Raw genomic sequence first — 20425 nt, forward strand, 5'->3', positions numbered from 1 at the left:
TAGCAGTTTTACATTAATTCAGGTCCAGTTATGTATTGTGTTACAATACATTCAGTGTCAGCTTTGGAGGAATTCTCATTCAGCATCAGAGGTGCTGTACAGTACACTAGCAGAGTATATTTGACAGGTCTGGGATTGTGTGTAATATATTTTTAAGACCTCATGAAATCATTTTGTGGCTTTTAGTCAATGCCTGTTAGCTGGCAAAGACAGTATGCTGGTCTAGCCATATTTTACTGGGCTGTGACTTAAACTTAGTGACTTAAAACAAACAAATAAACAGAAAAAACGCTTCAACAAGTCCATCACTAACTTCCTCTATAATTGTAAATACTCCATCACAACAGGAAGAACATTTTTATTCAACCCGTTAAATGGGGGCATTAAAACTCAAGGACAGCAGTATGTCAAGCAACTGGGTCAGTGCCTAAGATTAATGCCTGTACACGTCACGTGGAAACCTTCACGAGAGCATCAGCATTCGTTTGAAGGTTCGGCAGTCTGTCAGACTTGTGAAGAAGTGTACATGCTATTCAACTGACAGGTTAGTCATGTATCAAAAGTTTACAAGTCATCCAAAACACTGACTCGAGTTATGGAAGCTTAAAAAAACAAAACACATTGCTTCGAGATCTTCCATTTTAGAAAATAGTTCACATTTATTTATCTAGCAGGAAATGTTTTTATAACCATCAGCAATTAATTCTAAGGAAAACAATGCAAGTAATAATTCATTCTTCTGATTGTGAGTTAAATATTATAATTCAGTTCAGTTTGCATTGAGCTTTGGCCATATTATTCTTTTAATATTTTATTAGTTTGTTTACTGTTAGTTTTCTTCTTCTTATTATTCTTGAGAGGAAGTCTATGACAGCCTATAGAACTGTTCAGTCGAAATACGTGAAAATTGGCACATAGATAGAGGAGTGTCTAAACTTTAACCATTACAAATTTTGAGTTTCTATCTTTCTTCTAGCGCCACCAATGGGCCAAAGATGCTCTGATGTTTGCAATAATAACTTTTGAACACTAAGGCCTAGAAACAAAATGCCTTTTTCCCTCTGGATCCAGAGCATGCCATGTCTACAACTACCTCCCCCCTAAAAAAAGTCAGACATTTTAATTTGAAAATATTTTGACCAACCCTCCCAAAATTTTGCTTAGATCATTGTGAGGCTGAGCCAAAAACAAATATCACTTTCATATATTGCAATATATACGAAATCGTTCCTGACAAATTGTCTTAAGAATTTGATGACAAACATGCCAAAGTGGACGTGAGGCTGTTTCTCTCCACCGCTTTGGCTTTTTGGGACGAAACTTTGTACCTGTCACCACAAGCATGACTTGAGGGTACTTGCACAGTTTTGGAGCAGCGCCTCCTACTCAAGTTATATGAACACTGGCTTATAACTTCTGAACAGTTCGACCAAAAGTCATGATATTAACTGATATAATCAAAACTTGGTGTGTGTCTTCGGCACTAGTCCCTGAAGCCACCTGTCAAATTTTAGGTTGGTGCCATCTAGTGGTAAAAAAAAACAAAAAAAAAACAGTTGCAATAATTATTTTAGCTTTTTTGAATTTCATCTGATGGCTATAAATCTAACCTCGTTCTATTCCGTTGGTCCTACAGAATACGATGGAATATGTTTTCCCAACAGCCAAAAAGAATCACCATAATTGTACAACCAATCAGATCTCAGCCCAACTTTGGCTCAGCCCAGTAATTGTTGCTTGCAGCTATATTTATTTATATATAATTTTTTACATTTGATTAGTTTTAGTCTGGATCAAATGATTGACATTACACCTACATTTATTCATTTAGAAGACTATTTTATCCAAAGCATCTGATAAACCAGAAACTCTGTTAAAACTGAGGGATTGAGTTTAATTTGACTGAGAATTCCTCCATAGATTTTACTGTTAAGTCGGGTCATTTTGTGATGCGAGTCTTTAGTTTGGCTGCGGAAGGACAGACCTTCTCATCACTATAGAGGAGTGCCCCCTTTCTTTTGTTGACACCCTGTTTCTTTTCCTCCTTGTCTTCTGTCCTTCTCATTTTCTTCTTCTGTCCATCTCTTATGTGTCCACCTGTTTCTGTGTCTGTATGTGTGTCTCTCTCTCGTGCTCACGTTCTCACGGTAAGCCAAGGGAGCGTGATTTTCTGAAGACGTTACGGTTGGTGAGTGCGGCTGACGCATGCACGGTTGAGCGGCATGGACGTGACCACGATGATGATGATGATGATGATGATGAGGATAAGGGGGTATGTGTGGACACGTGTCCTCCTGCCCCCTCAGTAACAGGACTAATGTAGCGAGTGCTGTGATATTAACTGGAGTGCTGAACCCAGAGAAGCTTGGCTTCTCATCAGTGGACTGTAGGCATCTAGAACTTTCCCCATATTTACATATTTACCCGACAGTTAGGTTGAAGCCACAGGGATGGGTAAATATCATGTTCATAATCACTAAATATTGCCTTCTGGGGTTTCTGTGGAGAGCTCTAGAATGCCAGCTTGGTCATTTCTCAAGACACAGAAGCTTGAGCTGTGAACTAAAGGCCTGATTCAAGTTCCTTTCGCTTCAAGAGTGTGTTAAAGACCCCATGAAATCAAAGTTTTGAGATACTGCAGTAGTGAACCATGACTCTCGAACCTTGGCCCTCTCCCCTTCACTCATGGGGGAAAAGTAAACTCAGTCTAAAATCAGCCTAGCTTACGGTGTCCTCTTTTATAATACTGCATGTTACCTTTGACAAGAAACGCCACATGCAAACATCAGAGTGAGCTGAGAGTTATCACCAAAATTAAACAAAAAGTAATAAAATGCAAATCATCATAACAAATAATTGCATCATCATGTGTGCATTTCAGCAGAATATGGTGACAACTGGCCACGACACCAACAACATTTAATGTAAGCCGATGCATCATGTTGATAATAAATCATATCATTTAATCAGTCGATCAAATGGATGTTAAGACCGTATTAAACTTATGATTTTGGAAAAATGTAACTTATGCAGAATTACAGCAAATGTGACCAGTAATTCTGAAAAATATCTATTTTCTCACATGCTTGACATGTAGAAACCGGTGGCAGCGGCGGCCAGAATAAAATCAGTCACGTAACCTATTCGATTTGAAATAACTTACCCAAACAGAGGAAAAGCTTTAGCCTCCAGCATCAATCTGATTTGCTTATAATAACTGGTGTTGAAATGCTTTAAAAAGCTTTGGCTTTCTGCACAAAATAAGCTTAATTTGCTGACTCCAGCTTTTCTTTAAAGTTAATCTTGAAAACGGCATGGATAATAAATTAGCAACGATGTCCTTATTAATTTTTTGAATGGTGTTCCCCACATCATAAAGATAGCGATAACAAGCCCTGCATTTAGAGGGACAATATGATTGGTCAATTTTCCCGTCATTTAAAATTAGTCTCTCATTGATTTGCTATTGCTTGGTAACTTCACAGCTGGACCACCAATCACAGAGCTGAAAGCGTTAGGCGGAAACATACTAATATGTAATAAATTAATCATACATTTTTGTTGGTCACAAAGCTTATTTTCTGCAATAATCCAAAAGCCAATGGAAAAATCCTATCGAGTTTTTGTCGAGGAAACCAGGGTGATGCGAACCACATAAGCTACGTCATCCCTGCAGCGCTCTATTGCTTATAATTTGATTATTTGTTCTTATTTTATTACAATATAATTGTTTGAGGACTTTTTACTTACATTAGTTAGCCTAGTATTAGTTTTTGCTGTGGTTTAGATATTTGCCATCTGTATTTGTCAAAGCATTTCATGGGGTCCTTTAATGTTCATCGTGATTTTAGAAAATTACACATACTTGTCTTTAATCAAAAGTGTCATTTCATGTGATGGAAACCTTTTGGTTTTGATTGATAGAACATTTAGTCATTTCTGACTATTCTGTGAACAGAACACATGGAACTAATGACAGTCCTTTACTTCCAGACTCTGTTGCACTAAAGGGCAAAACAAAGGATGATTCGCTAAAGTCATCCATCATCTGCTCAACGGATCTCATTTCTCTATTAGTCACACTGTACTGTACATTAGTTTGATAAGAACATCTGAGCTGAATTGAGGAGATTTTCTCTTTCTTTACACCTGCTTCATTCCCATTTCTTTTGCTTCCCGCATCAGTCTCGGCTCACTCTGCGTCTTTGACCTTGCGTTTGGCTTTGTGTTTCTTCAAGGCTTTATAAAACTTAGCGCAAACCTGTCCTGTACTGTACATGTGTGAAGTTAGCAAGACACCTCGTCTGCTTTAGCCAGGCGTTCAGAGAGGGATTGATGTGCAGTAGTTCTCTCTGTGAGTTTCTCTCTCCTCCACAGGCAGAGCGTGTGTGTGTCAGTACGGTGAGTGTGTGTGTGTGTGCCGAGAGCTCGATGTGTGTGATCATACATGTGCTGATGGCTTCTCCTCTGTCTCTCCCTCACAGCCGCGAGAGAAGGGTCGCATGCGCTTCCACAGACTCCAGAATGTACAGATCGCACTCGACTATTTAAAAAGACGACAGGTAAGACCGGTGAGAAAAAGAAAAGGGATTTTATTTCATAAGGAAAGTTATGCAGTTACTGAGAATTAGAAAGGGCCACATTGTGCCACTCAATATTTGATATTCTGGTAACACTTTACAATAAGGTTCTTTAGTTAACATTAGTTAACTACCTTAGTTAAAATGAACTAAGAATGAACAATACTTCTACAGCATTTATTAATCTTAGTTAATATTAATAATAATAATTTACTAATACGTTATTAAAAATCAAAGGTTGTATTTGTTAACATCAGTTAATGCACTGTGAACTAACATGAACAAACAATGAACAGCTGGAGTTTTATTACCTAACATTAACACAGATTCATAAATACTGTAACAAATGAATTGCTCATTGTTAGTTAATACATTTAACTAATATAAACTAATGAACTTTATTGTAAAGTGTTACCAATATTCTTGATGTTGCTGATGACAGAAAGATGAGTGCGAATACACTTTATTTCTAACAGCGAACGAGTGCATGTGAGATGCAAGTACCTCAACATTTAATATCTCACAGCTGTTTTACAATAGAAATGTTTAACGACCGTAAGAAAAATCGAGTAATACAAACTACTCAACTAACAATACAAAATTTCACCATCTCGAATGATACATGTACTCCATAACTGAATGTGACAAGACAAAAAGTTTTGCGTTTTGACATAAGAGTGTGTATGTGTGCATATTTTAAAATAAAATATAATTTGCAAGTAAATCGATTACCTCACAATTATTTAAGGAAATAAAAAATAAGATTGACACATAAAATAAGTTCTCTAATTATTTCATTCCTTTACACAAAAAAAAAAAAAAAAAAACCTTTGGTCCCCCAATGTTCATTGCAGATTACCAATTTTGTGATTAAATAAGTTTATATTTTTGTGTATAATTTTCTGAATAACTGTGGCGGCATTTGCAGTCTTCGTAAAGTCATTGAAGCTCAACAAAAATGAAATATCATTTACAAGCAAAACTCACTGCAGATATATGCTGAATTCTGAGGATCCTGATAATGTAAATAATTGGCAGTAATGCTACTGTAAGTTACATTTGCAATTCAAAATGATGCTAATTTGTTCCCACAGAGATATTTGACTGTTTTTCACCAGTCTAGTTTCACACGTTTCAACTAAATTATTGTAAATTGCATCTAATGTTGCACATGTGTGACATAGTTGATAGACACAAGTTTCCTCAGGGGTAAACATTCACAAATATTGTTTTTCTATTAATAGTTTTTGATAAACAATGCATTGAGCATATTCACTTTCTAGTTCTATAAGTTTATATGGAATTATATTATATTATTATTATATTATATTAACTATTTCCTTTTACAAAATTGTCAGTCACAATATTTATTTATTTTTCTCTTCCAAAGAAAATAGATCAAATCTGCAATAGATAATGTGCCGAGGGCCAACAAATCTAAATTTGTCTGTTTCTAAAAATACAAACCCAAGCAGTTCTACTCAAGATAAGTGAAAGATGAGGAAGCAGACTTTGACATCAGAAATCATAAACATCTGAGATAGTCTCGCCTTACAATGCCCTTTAGCTGTGACTGTACATAACATGTTGCATGACATCTCGTTTGTAATTGCTTCAATAGGCCATAAATATATTTCTGTGACATGTGCACCTAAGAAATCATTGCTTATCCAAGAGCAAGTATGGTTACAGTTGTGGGAAAGCTGTGAATCATCACTGCAGGCTATTATTATGATACACAGCACATAATGCTCATTCTTCATTTTGTTTTCATAATTAGCATTAAAACCAATGAATATTAACACAATATTAAGTCATACATAAGTGCATACTCGTGATTTTATCATGGGTAAGGAGATGTTCTTTTGCATGATGCAAAATATTGACTAACTCAGTATGTTTAAAGAGAGTTTTCCAAATTAGTTACAAATGCGACTAATTATAATAATAATAATAATAAAAAAATAAAAAAAAATAATAAAAACTGAAATCAGCAATACCAGTCTAACACCTTGGCCCATTATTGTAGAAAGTTCACTTTAAAAGTGGCCATTTCAATCAGAAAATCTAAAACTATGCAAGCAATTTACAATCTAATCAACGAGTCTCCATTCCTTATCAACAGTTCTGCACTGTAGTGCCCTCTGGTGGTGGTCAGCATGACTTTTGTTATAGATTTATTGCTCTTTAATTCTGTTAAATAATCTAGCCATATAACCATATGATAGATTAGTTCTGGAAACAAATGCATTTTTAATTGCAGAATTATAAAAAGATTTGTTGCCATCAACATGTATTTTTTAATGTTTAGGGCATATATTTATCTATAGTATGAATGTGTTTGTAAACCATAATGAAAACATTCTATAGTAAAGTATAAAAACACTCTTGCATGTTCTTCTGTGGACATTACAAATAATACTACATGCCTTCAAATTAGAGCTGACAAAACGATTACTATATATATATATATATATATATATATATATATATATATATATATATATATATATATATATATATATATATATTTATACAAACTTTCATGTTAGATGTGATTAATTGTGAGTGATTGATTTGACAGCACTACTTCAAGTACTTATTCCCATCTCATTTGCATCTATATTAGAATGAATGAATTAAGCAACTGAATTAGATTTAAATGGCCATGAAATTGAGCAGCAATTAAATCTTACTGAATCCAAAATATAGCCTTGCACATTGTAATATTGATGTGTTTTGGCATTGATGAAAATGTACATTTAATTACAGTTAAATTGCATATGTTTTTTGTGTATAAACATGCATTGATTTAAAACTAAAATGTCATTATATATGCAGTCATGCGTTTCATGATTTCATGAAATGCTTTCAGAGCACTGTAAGATTATGTTTTATCACTCATCATAACTGTATAACCCTCGTGTCCTCAGGTGAAACTGGTGAACATCAGGAATGATGACATAACGGATGGAAACCCAAAACTGACATTGGGATTAATATGGACCATAATTCTGCACTTTCAGGTGAGTCGACTATTTTTGTGTTGTTTATTTGCCCAGTTAAAGATGTTTGAAGGATGTCCGCCCTGTTTATTCCTCACAAGGTGAAGCTATGAGGATATGCCAGTAATCGGGTATTGAGATTGTTTTGTCTTAGTTTCATTGTGTTGCATGACTAGCATTCTTGTACAATATTTCAGATCTTTAGATCTAAACTGCTTTCATTTTGCAGTTCATTCTCTGACCACAAGAGGTCAGACATGTATTTGCTCGAGGGTGTGCATATATTCAGTGAAATGAGACAAATGTACAGTTTGCTCTGTATTTACTTCAGTCTGTGGCGGTGATATGTAACCAACATTGCTTTATTTGGCTGCTGTATTTCAGCAGATACATACAGTGTATATATGCTGGCTTGAGAAGGCAAACATGCTGTTATTGTATAAAATCCCTAACATACAAACATTTTCATTTTTAACCGTAACTCCTGGAGCTTTTAAACTACAACCACCCATAACACCCTAGCAACCATTTAGAAGTGCCTATCAACCACTGAGGAACCACCTAGCAATGTCTTAAAGCACTTACAACTTCTTACCAACTGTCTTACAATGTCCTAGAAACCACCCGGAACACCTTTGCAACTGCATAGAAACCAAAAAACGCTAACAACCACCTAGCAACACCCTATCAACCACTCAGAACTGCCTAGCAATCACCTACTAATGCTTTAAACCACTTTCAACATCTTAGCAACTGCTTAACAATGCCCTTGAAAGCACTCAGACACCTTAGCAACTACCTAGCAACACCTTAACAACCATCTAGAACAAATTAGCAAACACCCTAGTAAGTTCTGAAACCCTCTTGCAACTGCCTAGTAACACCTTAACAACTAGCTAGAACACCTTAGCAACTGCTTATCAACACCCTAGTAAGTTCTGAACCCCCTTGCAACTGCCTAGTAACACCTTAACAACCACCTAGAACACCTTAGCAACTGCCTATCAACACCCTATTAAGTTCTGAACTCCCTTGCAACTGCCTAGTAACACCTTAACAACCACCTAGAACACCTTAGCAACTGCCTATCAACACCCTATTAAGTTCTGAACCCTCTTGCAACTGCCTAGTAACACCTTAACAACCACCTAGAACACCTTAGCATCTGCCTATCAACACCCTATTAAGTTCTGAACTCCCTTGCAACTGCCTAGTAACACCTTAGCAACCACCTAGAACACCTTAGCAACTGCCTATCAACATCAAAGGAAGTTCTGAACCCCCTGGCAGCCACATAGCTTTAAGCCTTCACATTTTTCTTCAAAATGCCCAATTAATTTAAGTCCATAAATAATCTTCAGATATATTTTTGCATTTTCCAGGCAAGGCTTCATCAAGTCAATGTTAAAAGATTGTCTTTATTTCTCTTCTCTATTGTGTAATTGTTGTTTGGCTGTAGGTGGAGTGCAGTGAGCACTGTTTCTGTCAGCCTGAGAAACATGTTCACTCAAATACCCAGTGTGATTCGCACTTTCATGCAGGAACATTTACCCTATTTTAAATTATGTGATTTATGTAAGTAACTACATGGTGTGATTGATTTATTAAGGTAATCATTTTAGTATCAACATGTACGAGCTGAACCTGGAAAATGTTAGTATCATTACATGCACAAGATCTGTCTTGGATCTTTTACTCAGTTATTCATATTTATATTTTCATCAGATTCAACAGCTGATGGTATCCTGAGCGGGTGCTTTACAAATGAGCTAAAGGTGCACAGAGAAAATCATTTTGGCCTTTTGTGTTTGTGACAGGCTTTTATAAAACTCTTGAGTCGCAGACCGAGGCTCAGTGATCTGGAGTCTGAGGGAGCTTGTGCTTTATGCCAAGTTCACACTGAACGGTTTTAGGCCCGATTTTCGCTCGCCGACATGTTTTGTGAGATCGCCGACAAATCACAGGTAAATCAGTGCTTGTTCACGTGAGGGACAATCACACCGTGTGAATTATCAAAGACGCGATCGGAGAGAACTATTTATTTACCCCAAACTCTCTTTGCAGAACACAATCCTCGCTCCCCGTGTCTCCCCAACCACTTCCTCCTGCAGAATCTGTTTTTCTTGTTCTCCTTTTCGCTGCAGATCAGCACACATACAATTTGGATCGCAAATCTTCTTGCAGGCTATCATTATTAATAACAATTTCGGTCCTGCGCATGCGTGATTGCGTTATTTCCTTATCACTTCTCATGTGTGTTTGGTTGTGAAACGTAGTTTGCGGACCAGACAGAAGTTTTCTTTGCGATTCTTTCTTTTGTTAAGTCATGCAGTGTGAAACCCTCTGTCTCCGATCTGTCGTGTAGTGTGCACACACCAGCGACTGAATGTTACCCCAGATAGTCACGCAGTGTGAAAAGAACAGCGACCCGACTACTTTGAAAATCGTGAAGTGTGAACTCGGCATTAGAGGTTTTACTGCAGCTGTGCATCTGCAGGTCTTAGCTTGAGAAACCTTCTCCACATCAAACGTACCGAGGCAGAGAGGAGTGCAGTCCTGGGGGCCGCTCACACAGGACACGCTCCAGCTTTCGGTGTGCGCTGGGAGGATTTTTAACTCTTTCCCTGCCACTCTTTCTGAGTTTTCACTTTTATACGGTAGGGGGCGCTGTTACACATCTTCTGAAAGAGTACAGAATCTCCTGACCATAACACAGGTGAAGAAGAAGAATCAAGCAATATCATATGTGAAATAACGCAATCATCAACCCTAAACAGCATATAAATCAAAACTGTGTAATGTTACTGAATGAAATGTCGACCCAGGACGAGCTTTAGGACCGTGGATGTGGGGGTGTTGATGGACTCGATCTACTCCATCTGTGTTTTGATCATCGTTCTGAATCCGATTCAGATGTAGTCTTTGACAAAAACATGATTTTATCAGCTTTTTCCTCAAAATGTTGCTTTTTTTAATGGAACTTACCCACATTCAAGTGTTGATAAAAAATAATGCAGGAAGCTAGAATAAAACAGTTTTTGGTTTAAAAGCAGAAGATCTGTTCTTTCTTTAGATATATTTCATGTTCTGATATTCTTACAACAAAATATTCTGGGGGCCATGAAATTTGTGAAAATGATAAAAAATGCTGGCGGGGAAAGTGTTAAATTGTTGGACAGTGGACACATGCATCAAATGAAGGTCTTTGGTCGTCACATCATAGCTCACAGCTTTTTAATGCCACATTTTTTTGAGATGCTGTGTTAAGTAAAAAACTGTTCAAAGTTGTAAACTGCGTCTCTGGGCTTCTGTGTTTGGTTTCATTCCTTGGCCAACACGAATGCATCCTGGGGTGAATATCCCCTGCTGAACACACTGTCCCACTTTCACAGTGGTAGATTATTAATATCCTTGGCTCGGCTGCTCGTTCGATTCGAGATGATGTTATGAGGGAAGAATGTTAGCCTGTCGCAGAAGTCGACCCGAGTCTCAGTTAAAAACCCAAACCATCACAGCTCTTCCTAATTCACATCTCCAGAATGCGAGAATCACACCTTCACTGCACCTCGTTCTGGCAAACCACACTGGCCCAGCCTCCCTGACAGCCCTCAATCGGCTGAAGGCATAAAAATGCATTTCTGGGGCATAGCCGAAGAATGTGTTAAATAATGCTTGGGTTCATAAAACATGCTGACAGGTAGCGTGGGGACGTGCAGAAGCACCTGCCGCTGTCACTCTCACGCGAGCCGTTGGGCATGAAGCCTGTTCCCTCATGATCTGCAGTTGGACGGTACGTACAGTAGAGTTGTTTTTGATGGCTCTGCTCAGACATTAGTCTCTCAGGGCTGATTTTTTCACCATGTTAAAAAAAATTTGCCCTCCGGTCTCTTCTTTGGAAGTATCTAGTTTTGAATTGGATTCCGATAAATACAATTTCACAATTCACTGTAGATGAACATGTGTTGTTTGCAGCTCTTTCGGCAATAACAATAAAGATTTAAAGAACACAGTTATTCATTTATACAATATCCACTGCTGGCATGTGAATACTGAAGTCTGTTTGAACATGCGATCAAAGGCCATCACAGCTCTGAATCAAGCTGGCGTTTGCCATTATGTTGTTTCTGAAGCTTTTGCTTGTCGTTTTTTGCCTTGTAAACATGCTTTGAAGTCCTTGAATAAAGAGTGTATGTTAGGCCAGTGCGGAATATTGATTTAAATTTTGAGTTTAGATTTGGTGGGAAATTCCAGGTTTGCTTTGTTTGTTTGTTCGTTTATGCCATGTCTGCACCGAAGAAAAACCGACTACTACAGGACATCATGCTGGGGGCTGAGGAGAATTTGAACTAGTCAGCTTGCTACCATTTAACATGGGCAGTTTTAAACAGCAGCCCTGGCTGACCTTTGGGGGATCACTCATTGTCAAAACAAAAAATCTGTGAAGAGTCTTGAGAAGTGAGAAGAGTCTGCAGCCATAAAGGGAAAGTGGCAGAGCTTGTGCAAAACAAGATCAGCAGATATGATACTTGCTCACCCTGCTGAAACATCCAGCATAAGGCATGTTTTGCACGCTGGGACCAGCATATGTTGTCTTTTGGGTGCTGGGCCACAACAAAACTTGTGTTTGTGTTACATATAATGTTTCTCTTAGTGTGTGTTTGTTTAGTGTGTGTTTGTAGTTAAAGAACAAGACAATTTTCCACATTAATTTTGATAAATTATTTACTAAATTGTTTACACAGTATAATCCCCAGTGTTAAACAAACACTGCCCAGTTTTCATATGGTCCCAATCTGTAGGGAGTAAAAGTAACACTGAAGCAAAGGTGCGGTTAGTGAAATAAAGTAGATTCATTCTACAAGTGATGATTGAGCATTAGTGATGAACACCTGCTGTTAACAAGCAAAATCACTGAAGATAATAGGAGCAACAAGAACAGTACAAAGAGAAGAGATGGGCAGAAACACAACAGCTACAACTGAACACAGCCTTACATGAAATCAACTGCAAATAAAATCAATATCAATATTTATTTTTTCATAAGGTTGAATGTACAAAGGTTGTTGAGGTCTGTTTGAAGTCGCCATTATGGTGATTAGTGTTTCCTTTATTTGGGCACTTTGTCATTAACTTTGGTTGAATTAATTATTAATGAACTTTCCTCCTTGTCAGATGCGTGTGCAGCTTGAATTGCATTTGAGACTTGTTTTCCCTTTTTGTGTATTATAACACCCTTAATTTATAAAGCAGTTTGTAGCATGTTGCTGCATGGTTACTATAAGTTTCTAGGAAGTTTTTAGGGATCCGTCCTCAAGTGTGTGTGATGTTATGGTGGTGAGAAGTAGCAGCACATTTTGTGTAGGTTCCCTAAAACAATTTAACGCAATAGTAATAGGGATTTTGCCTTAGCTAACACCCTTAATTAACTTTAAATGAATGTTTGTTCTATAATTGTTGTGTAAGCTAATTATATTTTATAAATATACAACTGAGATGATTTAATATACACCCAAGCAAGTTTATATAGCCAATATAAACGATCATCTTCCATGTCTATGACCGCTGGTTATGTTTGTTTGCTTTAAGTTTTGGACGTGATCCTTTTCAATGCTTTGCTCTTGTTTTGAGCTAGATTAAAGAGAAAATAGAGAGCTTTGTTGTGTGGGGCAGCGCAATTTGCCATGTTGTCGATCCAGCCACGTTGTCCTGTTATTTTAAAAGGCCACATGACAGGCCATGACTCTCTCAGCCTGGTAAGTCCTATTTGAATGGTTCAACTTTGCTGAGCAGAGGTTTCACACACGGCCCAGAAGCCATCAGGGAACAGATGAGAGTGTGTGTCCCTCTCTCTCTCTCTCTCTCTCTCTCTCTCTCTCCAGCCACCCACCACTAAGGACATCCAGCCTCTGGAAACTCAACACCAGCAGGGATCTGGGGGTGGCTGTGTTTACACATCACATGAGGACGGTGACGTTTCCTCAGCTGTGACAGAGAGCTACCTAGATCTGCGTTAGTTTGTGTCGCCTCGATCTGTATAGTGTTTGTTCTGGAGGATCAGGGCAAAGGGTGCAGTTTCAAAGGTCACTTAGACTTCAGTGTGTTGGCAGCATTAGAAGAAAGGGCCGGGCTGTGCAGCGAGCCTGGTGAACGTGCGATACAAGAAACAGAAGTTAGTTTGGAGCGTCTCGGTCCTCTACCGAGTCTCAGAGGGATTCACATCATCCGCACTTGGATATTGGACTACTGCTGATTTGTCTGGCATCACCTTCATACCTAAATACTTGCTGGGGAAACGATGACTGCTAATTCCTGGGATAATAAACTCTTGAACTTGCTGAACTTGTTTAAAGCTGGCTGGAAGGAGTGAATCTTTCTTAATGGACAGCCTTATTAGCATGAGCAACCACCATGGGTAATATGTGTGGATGCGTGAGGGACTCTAAGGAGGAGTGTTATGTTGATCCCACGAAAGCCCCAATCAGCCCCGCACCAAAGGAGCTCAGTGGACGCCGATACTTTCAAAGGAGGAAAAAGAGAAAATCAGCTGATTTTAATGCCACTGACTCTTTAAGAAGCCATGAAAGCTGTAAGACTGATGACCTGGATTATGCCACATCTGGTGGTAATTGTCTCAATCTGGTTGGTACATTGAACTCAGAGCAAGATGAGTTTCCAAGGCCCAGGCAGCACAGTATCAGCCATGGGGTCTACGTTGGAGAAGTCCCAGTCCTCCGAGGTAAAACTGGTAGAAAGCCAGGTAATTATCAGATAAATAAGGACAAAAGCAGGCCCACTGCCGAGCATAATCTACATGGGGTCACCAAGAGCTCCGGAAGCATCGCCACAAAGGACAGGCTTGTGGAAAAGAAACTTTTGCGGAGACAGTTGAGGAGGGCGGCTAGTTTCGGAGCGGTGGAGCATATGCTCCAGACACTGAGAGAAAAAGGCTCCCTGGAGAGGAGCAGTGTAGATCGTCAGCTGGAAAACATGGAAGGGTTCTCCAGAATTATATGGGACACTCAAGTGCACAGGAAGCGGAGGAGGGCTCACACTTGCTCGGGGCATTTCGTTTCCCAGGCTTCTTTGGATACTGTCCAACAAGATCTTAAACTTGGTTCTACTAAACACCAGGAGGTAATATCAGCATCTGTCAACATTTGAGATGCCATTTATGATGCAATGACACGATGCACATGATGTTACTTAAAACAATAATGTCCATTGCACATCACACACTGGTAATTTGTGATGTACAGGATGCTGCATTCACACCAGGTCTTCGTTGCTATAATTATTAGATGACAACCTGGAACATTCGACTCTGAGGCTACGTCTACGTTAATCCAGAAACTGAGTTTTCATTACAAAACGCTCTCTGCCACATTAGCGTTTTCAAGCATGTTACAAAAGTTTCTCATCCACACTGAAACGTTGGAAAATGCTAAATTCATCTGACAGCACGTGTAAACTCTCATAAAAACTCACTGAGACGATACAGACATAATCAAGTTATCACGCAATTCGTCTGGCAGGATCATTTTATTTAGCGAAATATCTCAGCATTCGTTGATGCGTCCAGGCCGCACTCACACACCAATATATGTTTGGTGTAAAACGCAACTGCGTTCATGTTTTGCAGCAGGACAGCAAATGTGAGTGAATTTTCTGTCATCTTTGCAGGACTGTGATTGGAAGAGTGTTTGAAGTAACATATTTTAGCAACAGTGTGAAAGTGAACAGCTCACAACAGGTATAAACATCAATATCTATGGGTTCAATACGCGTCACATGACTAAATTTACGTCATCGTTTTTAAATAACACCGTTTTGACAGTCCACACTACAACGCGAAAACAGTGTTTTCAAATGTATCCAAATGAGAGCGTTTTTCAAAAAGATTTGTTTTCGTTGCTAAAACCCCATCTTAGTGTGGTCGGAAGACCAAAATGAAGAGAAGAAGATGCGTTTTCAAGCGAAAACATATTAGTGTGGATGAGGCCTAAGCGTTATTAAGACATTAAAAATACTCAATTATAGGACTTATTAAACAAAATATTATGAAATATTTACTCCTGAAGCCACTACAACCTTGAGGGTTTTCCACATGATGTTGCAGTGGTCAGTCGGGGCTCTCAGAAAATTCAGTTTAAGTTGTTTTCATGACTTCTATAAGGACGTAAATGCTTTTTTAAATTATGGCCTGACATGGCGTGAATGCACCTATACAACAGCCTTGAGTGCTTTAATGATTTATTTATATATAGAATGGTTACTACATAATATAAATATTTAAGCCAAGTACATTTACCTTTATGCATTTGACAGACGCTTTTATCCCAAGTGATTTACAATGCATTGAAGGTGTGCATTTGATCAGTACGTGCATTCCCTGGGAATCAAAGCCATTATGGTTTTATTAGCACCACTCTACTGGTTGAGCTTCAGGAATGCTATAGGAGACATAAGACAGTTAATTTAGTGGCATGCTTCCACTAGAAGTTAATAGTTGACCTTTATGTTGTGTTGCGATATAACTAGTGACTAGTACTTTGTGTCATTGCTATTACTATATTTTTTATATATTGACCAGTTAGCATCTTGAATCTAGACACTAGCCATTTTTTAATGAATGACACAGAGTTTCCATAATATGATCATTCACTGCAGTGATTAGTCAGTGTTGGCATGTTTTGGTGTGTCTGGTTCTTGGTTTAATAGCTCAGTCTTTCCACACCCACAGTCTAAACACCATGTGCTCTGCTCTCTTCCTACAAGCTATAATTACACTGTGGCCGGCCGGCAGATTCCTTTGAGTTTACTTCAGTGTCCGCACGTACACATATTATACACTTACTGATCTGTAAATGATTGTTAAGCTGTTGTGGTATGATGTGTTTCCTTAAATCAGTAGGTGTTGGCTTAACTTTTTCTCCAGGCATTTGATTTTTAGAGCTGAAAATCCTTCTTTGTAACGTGCAGTCATGTGAGACGGTCTCTGTTCATAAGTCACCATCAGTGTTTTGCAATGCTATATTGAAAATGCATTTAATATGATTTATTGCCTACATGGAGACTACTATAAATATATCTAAATGCAGAAATGGCCCTTTTATGGTACTATAACACAATCTACAGGGGTTGGGCAAAATAATGTGAACACCTGGAAATAGGCAATATTTTAATATTTGAACTTCTAACCTTAGAGTAGATTAATACATCTTTTGAATGTGGTCTATCAGAACATTGCCAGTTGCTTCAGAGATGTTGAAGGAGGGAATCTGCTTCTCACTCAATAATATTCAAGTCAGGTGATTAAACTGACCTGAGAAGATGATGAAGTTCATCTTCATGCTCTAACGTTCCTGGTTTTATGATCATAACTCCATTTTTTTCACATTTTAGCAGTGTTGTCTGAGATTAAATCTTTAATTGATGTTGGTTTTGGTCAGGTTTTGTGGAAACGGTTTTCAGGGTGAATGTTGAGGTTTGCTGTCAGTTCTGTGTTGTTTTGGACACAATCCTTCTTAAGCCGCGTTTCCACCTAAATTACCCGGAACAATTTGTCCCAGGAACTTTTTTACCAGGAACTTTTTTACCAGGAACTTTTTTCCCCCAGACCTGTTGCTAGCCGCGTTTCCACCGCGGTCTAAAGTACCGTGAAGATTAGGCAAATAGTCCAGTGACGTAGGACTGCACATGTCTTTACAGTTCCCACTGGATTTCAACCTCGTCGTCGGTCCATCGGTCGTATTTTTTAAACTCCATTGTTGATTTGAATAGCAGACGACTGTTAATGCACGCACCACAACAGATGGTGGTTGAATAAAATGCTGCGTGGAGTCAACCAATCAAAATGCGGCATGAACTCATCCAATCAGCATGTTCAGTGCCCAAGTCCCACCCATGAAAGTTCCTGAACTTTGAAAAAGTACTACCTCACGAGCAGGGACTTTCGGAGGGGGAAATATTTACCCGGAACTTCATTTAGACCCTGGTTCCTGTGGTGTAAACACACCGAGTACCACCACAAAGCTCCTAGTTCCTGGGGAAAGTTCTTGCGGTGGAAACGTAGCTATAGTGTTCGACGGTCCCTGTCATTCACTTTCAGTTTTTGCCCTCTATTCTTCTTCACTGATGAAGTCTTGCCATGCTTTGTGTTCACAGTCATAATCATAAAGATTGTTGTTCTTAAAACACACATCAATTGGGCGGTTAAGGTTACACATGTCAAGTTGCCCATTAAACTCACATCTTGTACTAAACACTGCACCACTTATACTGCACTGATATACAAACTAGAGAATATGAATAACAAAAAGATGAAAGATAATCGCACTGATAATCCATTTTTTCACAGTAGCCTACAACAAATGATAACAATCCTATCACAAGGAAATCACATTATGAAATAAATGTTTTTCTCCAAACCACATTGGCCACAATTATTGGCTTCCTGTTATTAAATACTTTTTGCAATCTCCTTTTGCCAAGATAACTGCTCTGAGTTTTCTCCTATAATGCCTGATGAGTTTGGAGAACACCTGACGAGATCAGAGACCATTCCTCCATACAGAACCTCTCCAGATCCTTCAGATTCACAAGTTCATGTTGGTGCTTCTTCTCTTCAGTCCAGCCCACTCATCTTCTATAGGGTTCAGTTTAGGGGACTGGGACGGTCATGGCAGAAGCTTCATTTTGTGCTCAGTGACCCATTTTTGTGTTGATTTTGATGTTTGTTTTGGACTGTTGTCCAGATGGAAGATCCAACCAATTAAAGCACACAACAACTGAGGTGCACAAAAATCTCTGTATGTGCATGCTATGTGACCCTGGATCACAAAACCAGTCACATGTCGCACGGGTATATTTGTGGCAATAGCCAACAAAACATTGTATGGGTCAAAATTATAGATTTTTATTTTATGCCAAAAATCATTAGGATATTAAGTAAAGATCATGTTCCATGAAGATATTTTGTAAATTTCCCACCTTAAATATATAAAACATTTATTTTTGTGAATGGATGCAGCACTATCGCCAATAGAAATTGACAACTTTAAAGGCGATTTTCTCAATATTTTGATTTTTCTGTACCCTCAGATTCCAGATTTTCAAATAGTTGTATCTCGGCCAAATATTGTCCTATCCTAACAAACCACACATCAATGGAAAGATTATGTATTCAGCTTTCAGAAGATGTATAAATCGCAATTTAAAAAAAACAAAAACCCATAAGACTGGTTTTGTGGTCCAGGGTCACATATATGCATCTTTATTTATTCTTAATTCTAAACTCACCTTTTGCTAGATTATTCGCAGAACAGATTGAAATTACATTATTTAAAAATGTCATTTTGGTGATCAAAGATGAGTTTTAAGGGTTAAAATGATTGACTTTTGTGTTACAAAATGACCATTTCTTTACAGATTGCTGAATATGACTGGGTTTGAAAAGAGGCCCCTTATCTATGTTATAACACATTCTTAACAATATTAACGAAAATGTCATCTTTCCTGCCTGCAGATCTCGGACATCCACGTGACGGGAGAGTCCGAGGACATGACAGCCAAGGAGAGGCTTCTGCTGTGGTCCAAGCAGATGACCGAAGGCTACGTAGGGGTTCGCTGCGACAACTTCACTACCTCGTGGAGGGATGGACGACTGTTCAATGCTATTATTCATAAGTACAGGTAATGTCAATTTCCAGAGCATATATATGTCTTTTTCTATCTGTTTGCATCTGATTTTGTGTTTAAAGGGTGAGTAAATAAATGACAGAATTTCAGTTTCTGGTGACCTATGTAAATCCCGCTTACTTGGATTTGACTAAACACAGAAGCTCCTGCTACAGATGCTACATACATACATTGTGGAAGTAAAATAGGTTACGAGAGCTGTTTCTTACACTTGTACAGTATGTGTATCTCTCATCTCTATTCTTGGAATGATCTGTTGTGCCTCATAGTCATAATCTGCCCTTTATAGTTTGATGAAATGTCATTTTACCTAACAGAAGCACAGATGACCTAGATTATGAATAATTACTTCTTTGTGCAAAGATATTTCTAGCCATCAATATTCCTGTCAGTCAGGGAACATTTGGTACTGATAATAATCCTTATGAGTGAATCTCACGAAACCTGTCAAGAGCATATCTGGGTCATATTTCACCCCAAAGTCAAAACAAAGAAAACCTGTTTTTCTTAAAGAATATGAAGACTATTTTTGGGACCAAGATTCTTAGCGGTCCTAAAATAAGCTTCGTTTTCTCAATGCAAAATATAATTGTTCCTTATATGCTCCTTCAAATGAATGACGTCACCTGATTGTGAGTGAGTACTGTACATGTGAAGTTTTTGACACTGTTTGTCACTGATATCCTATGGGGTTTTACACAAACCCAGCATTACTCCAGGGTCAGTTTGCATAAATGAAAATGCCTGTCACCATCAATCAAACAAAATTTAGATTAAAGCTAAATCTTGGAATGTAATACAAACATATGTCACTGAAAGATATCAGACATGCAGAGATTTTGAAATAAGTTCATATTGTCACGATTTTGTCTTCATTCAGGCCTGATCTGGTGGATATGAGCAGAGTTTCAACACAAAGTAGCAGATCCAACTTAGAGCAAGCGTTTGGTGTGGCGGAGCAGCTTGGTGTGGCCCGACTGCTGGACCCAGAGGGTGAGTTTCTACTGTCCTAACACAGACTGACCTGAAGGAGCAAGTTTGTACTCTCACCCTCCAGTTACGACACTGTCCGACTCCGGCTGAGGTCACCAATGGAATCGTTTAGCATTATTACAATGCTGCTTACACACACACACACACACA

The 20425-nt window shown here is 38.4% G+C and overlaps 1 protein-coding gene across 1 annotated transcript in view; it reads left to right on the plus strand.

The window, feature by feature from the left end:
* dst (dystonin) overlaps positions 1-20425 on the plus strand; it is a 201468-nt gene that overhangs the window by 60893 nt on the left and 120150 nt on the right. Inside the window, exons 7-11 of the mRNA XM_084093588.1 lie at positions 2153-2188; positions 4485-4562; positions 7514-7606; positions 19110-19276; positions 20163-20275. Of these exons, the coding sequence (XP_083949714.1) occupies positions 2153-2188; positions 4485-4562; positions 7514-7606; positions 19110-19276; positions 20163-20275 (487 nt within the window). The remainder of the gene's footprint in view (positions 1-2152; positions 2189-4484; positions 4563-7513; positions 7607-19109; positions 19277-20162; positions 20276-20425) is intronic.

The sequence above is a fragment of the Abramis brama genome (assembly GCF_963993115.1).
Source record: "Abramis brama genome assembly, chromosome: 19".
Lineage (NCBI taxonomy): Eukaryota > Metazoa > Chordata > Actinopteri > Cypriniformes > Leuciscidae > Abramis > Abramis brama.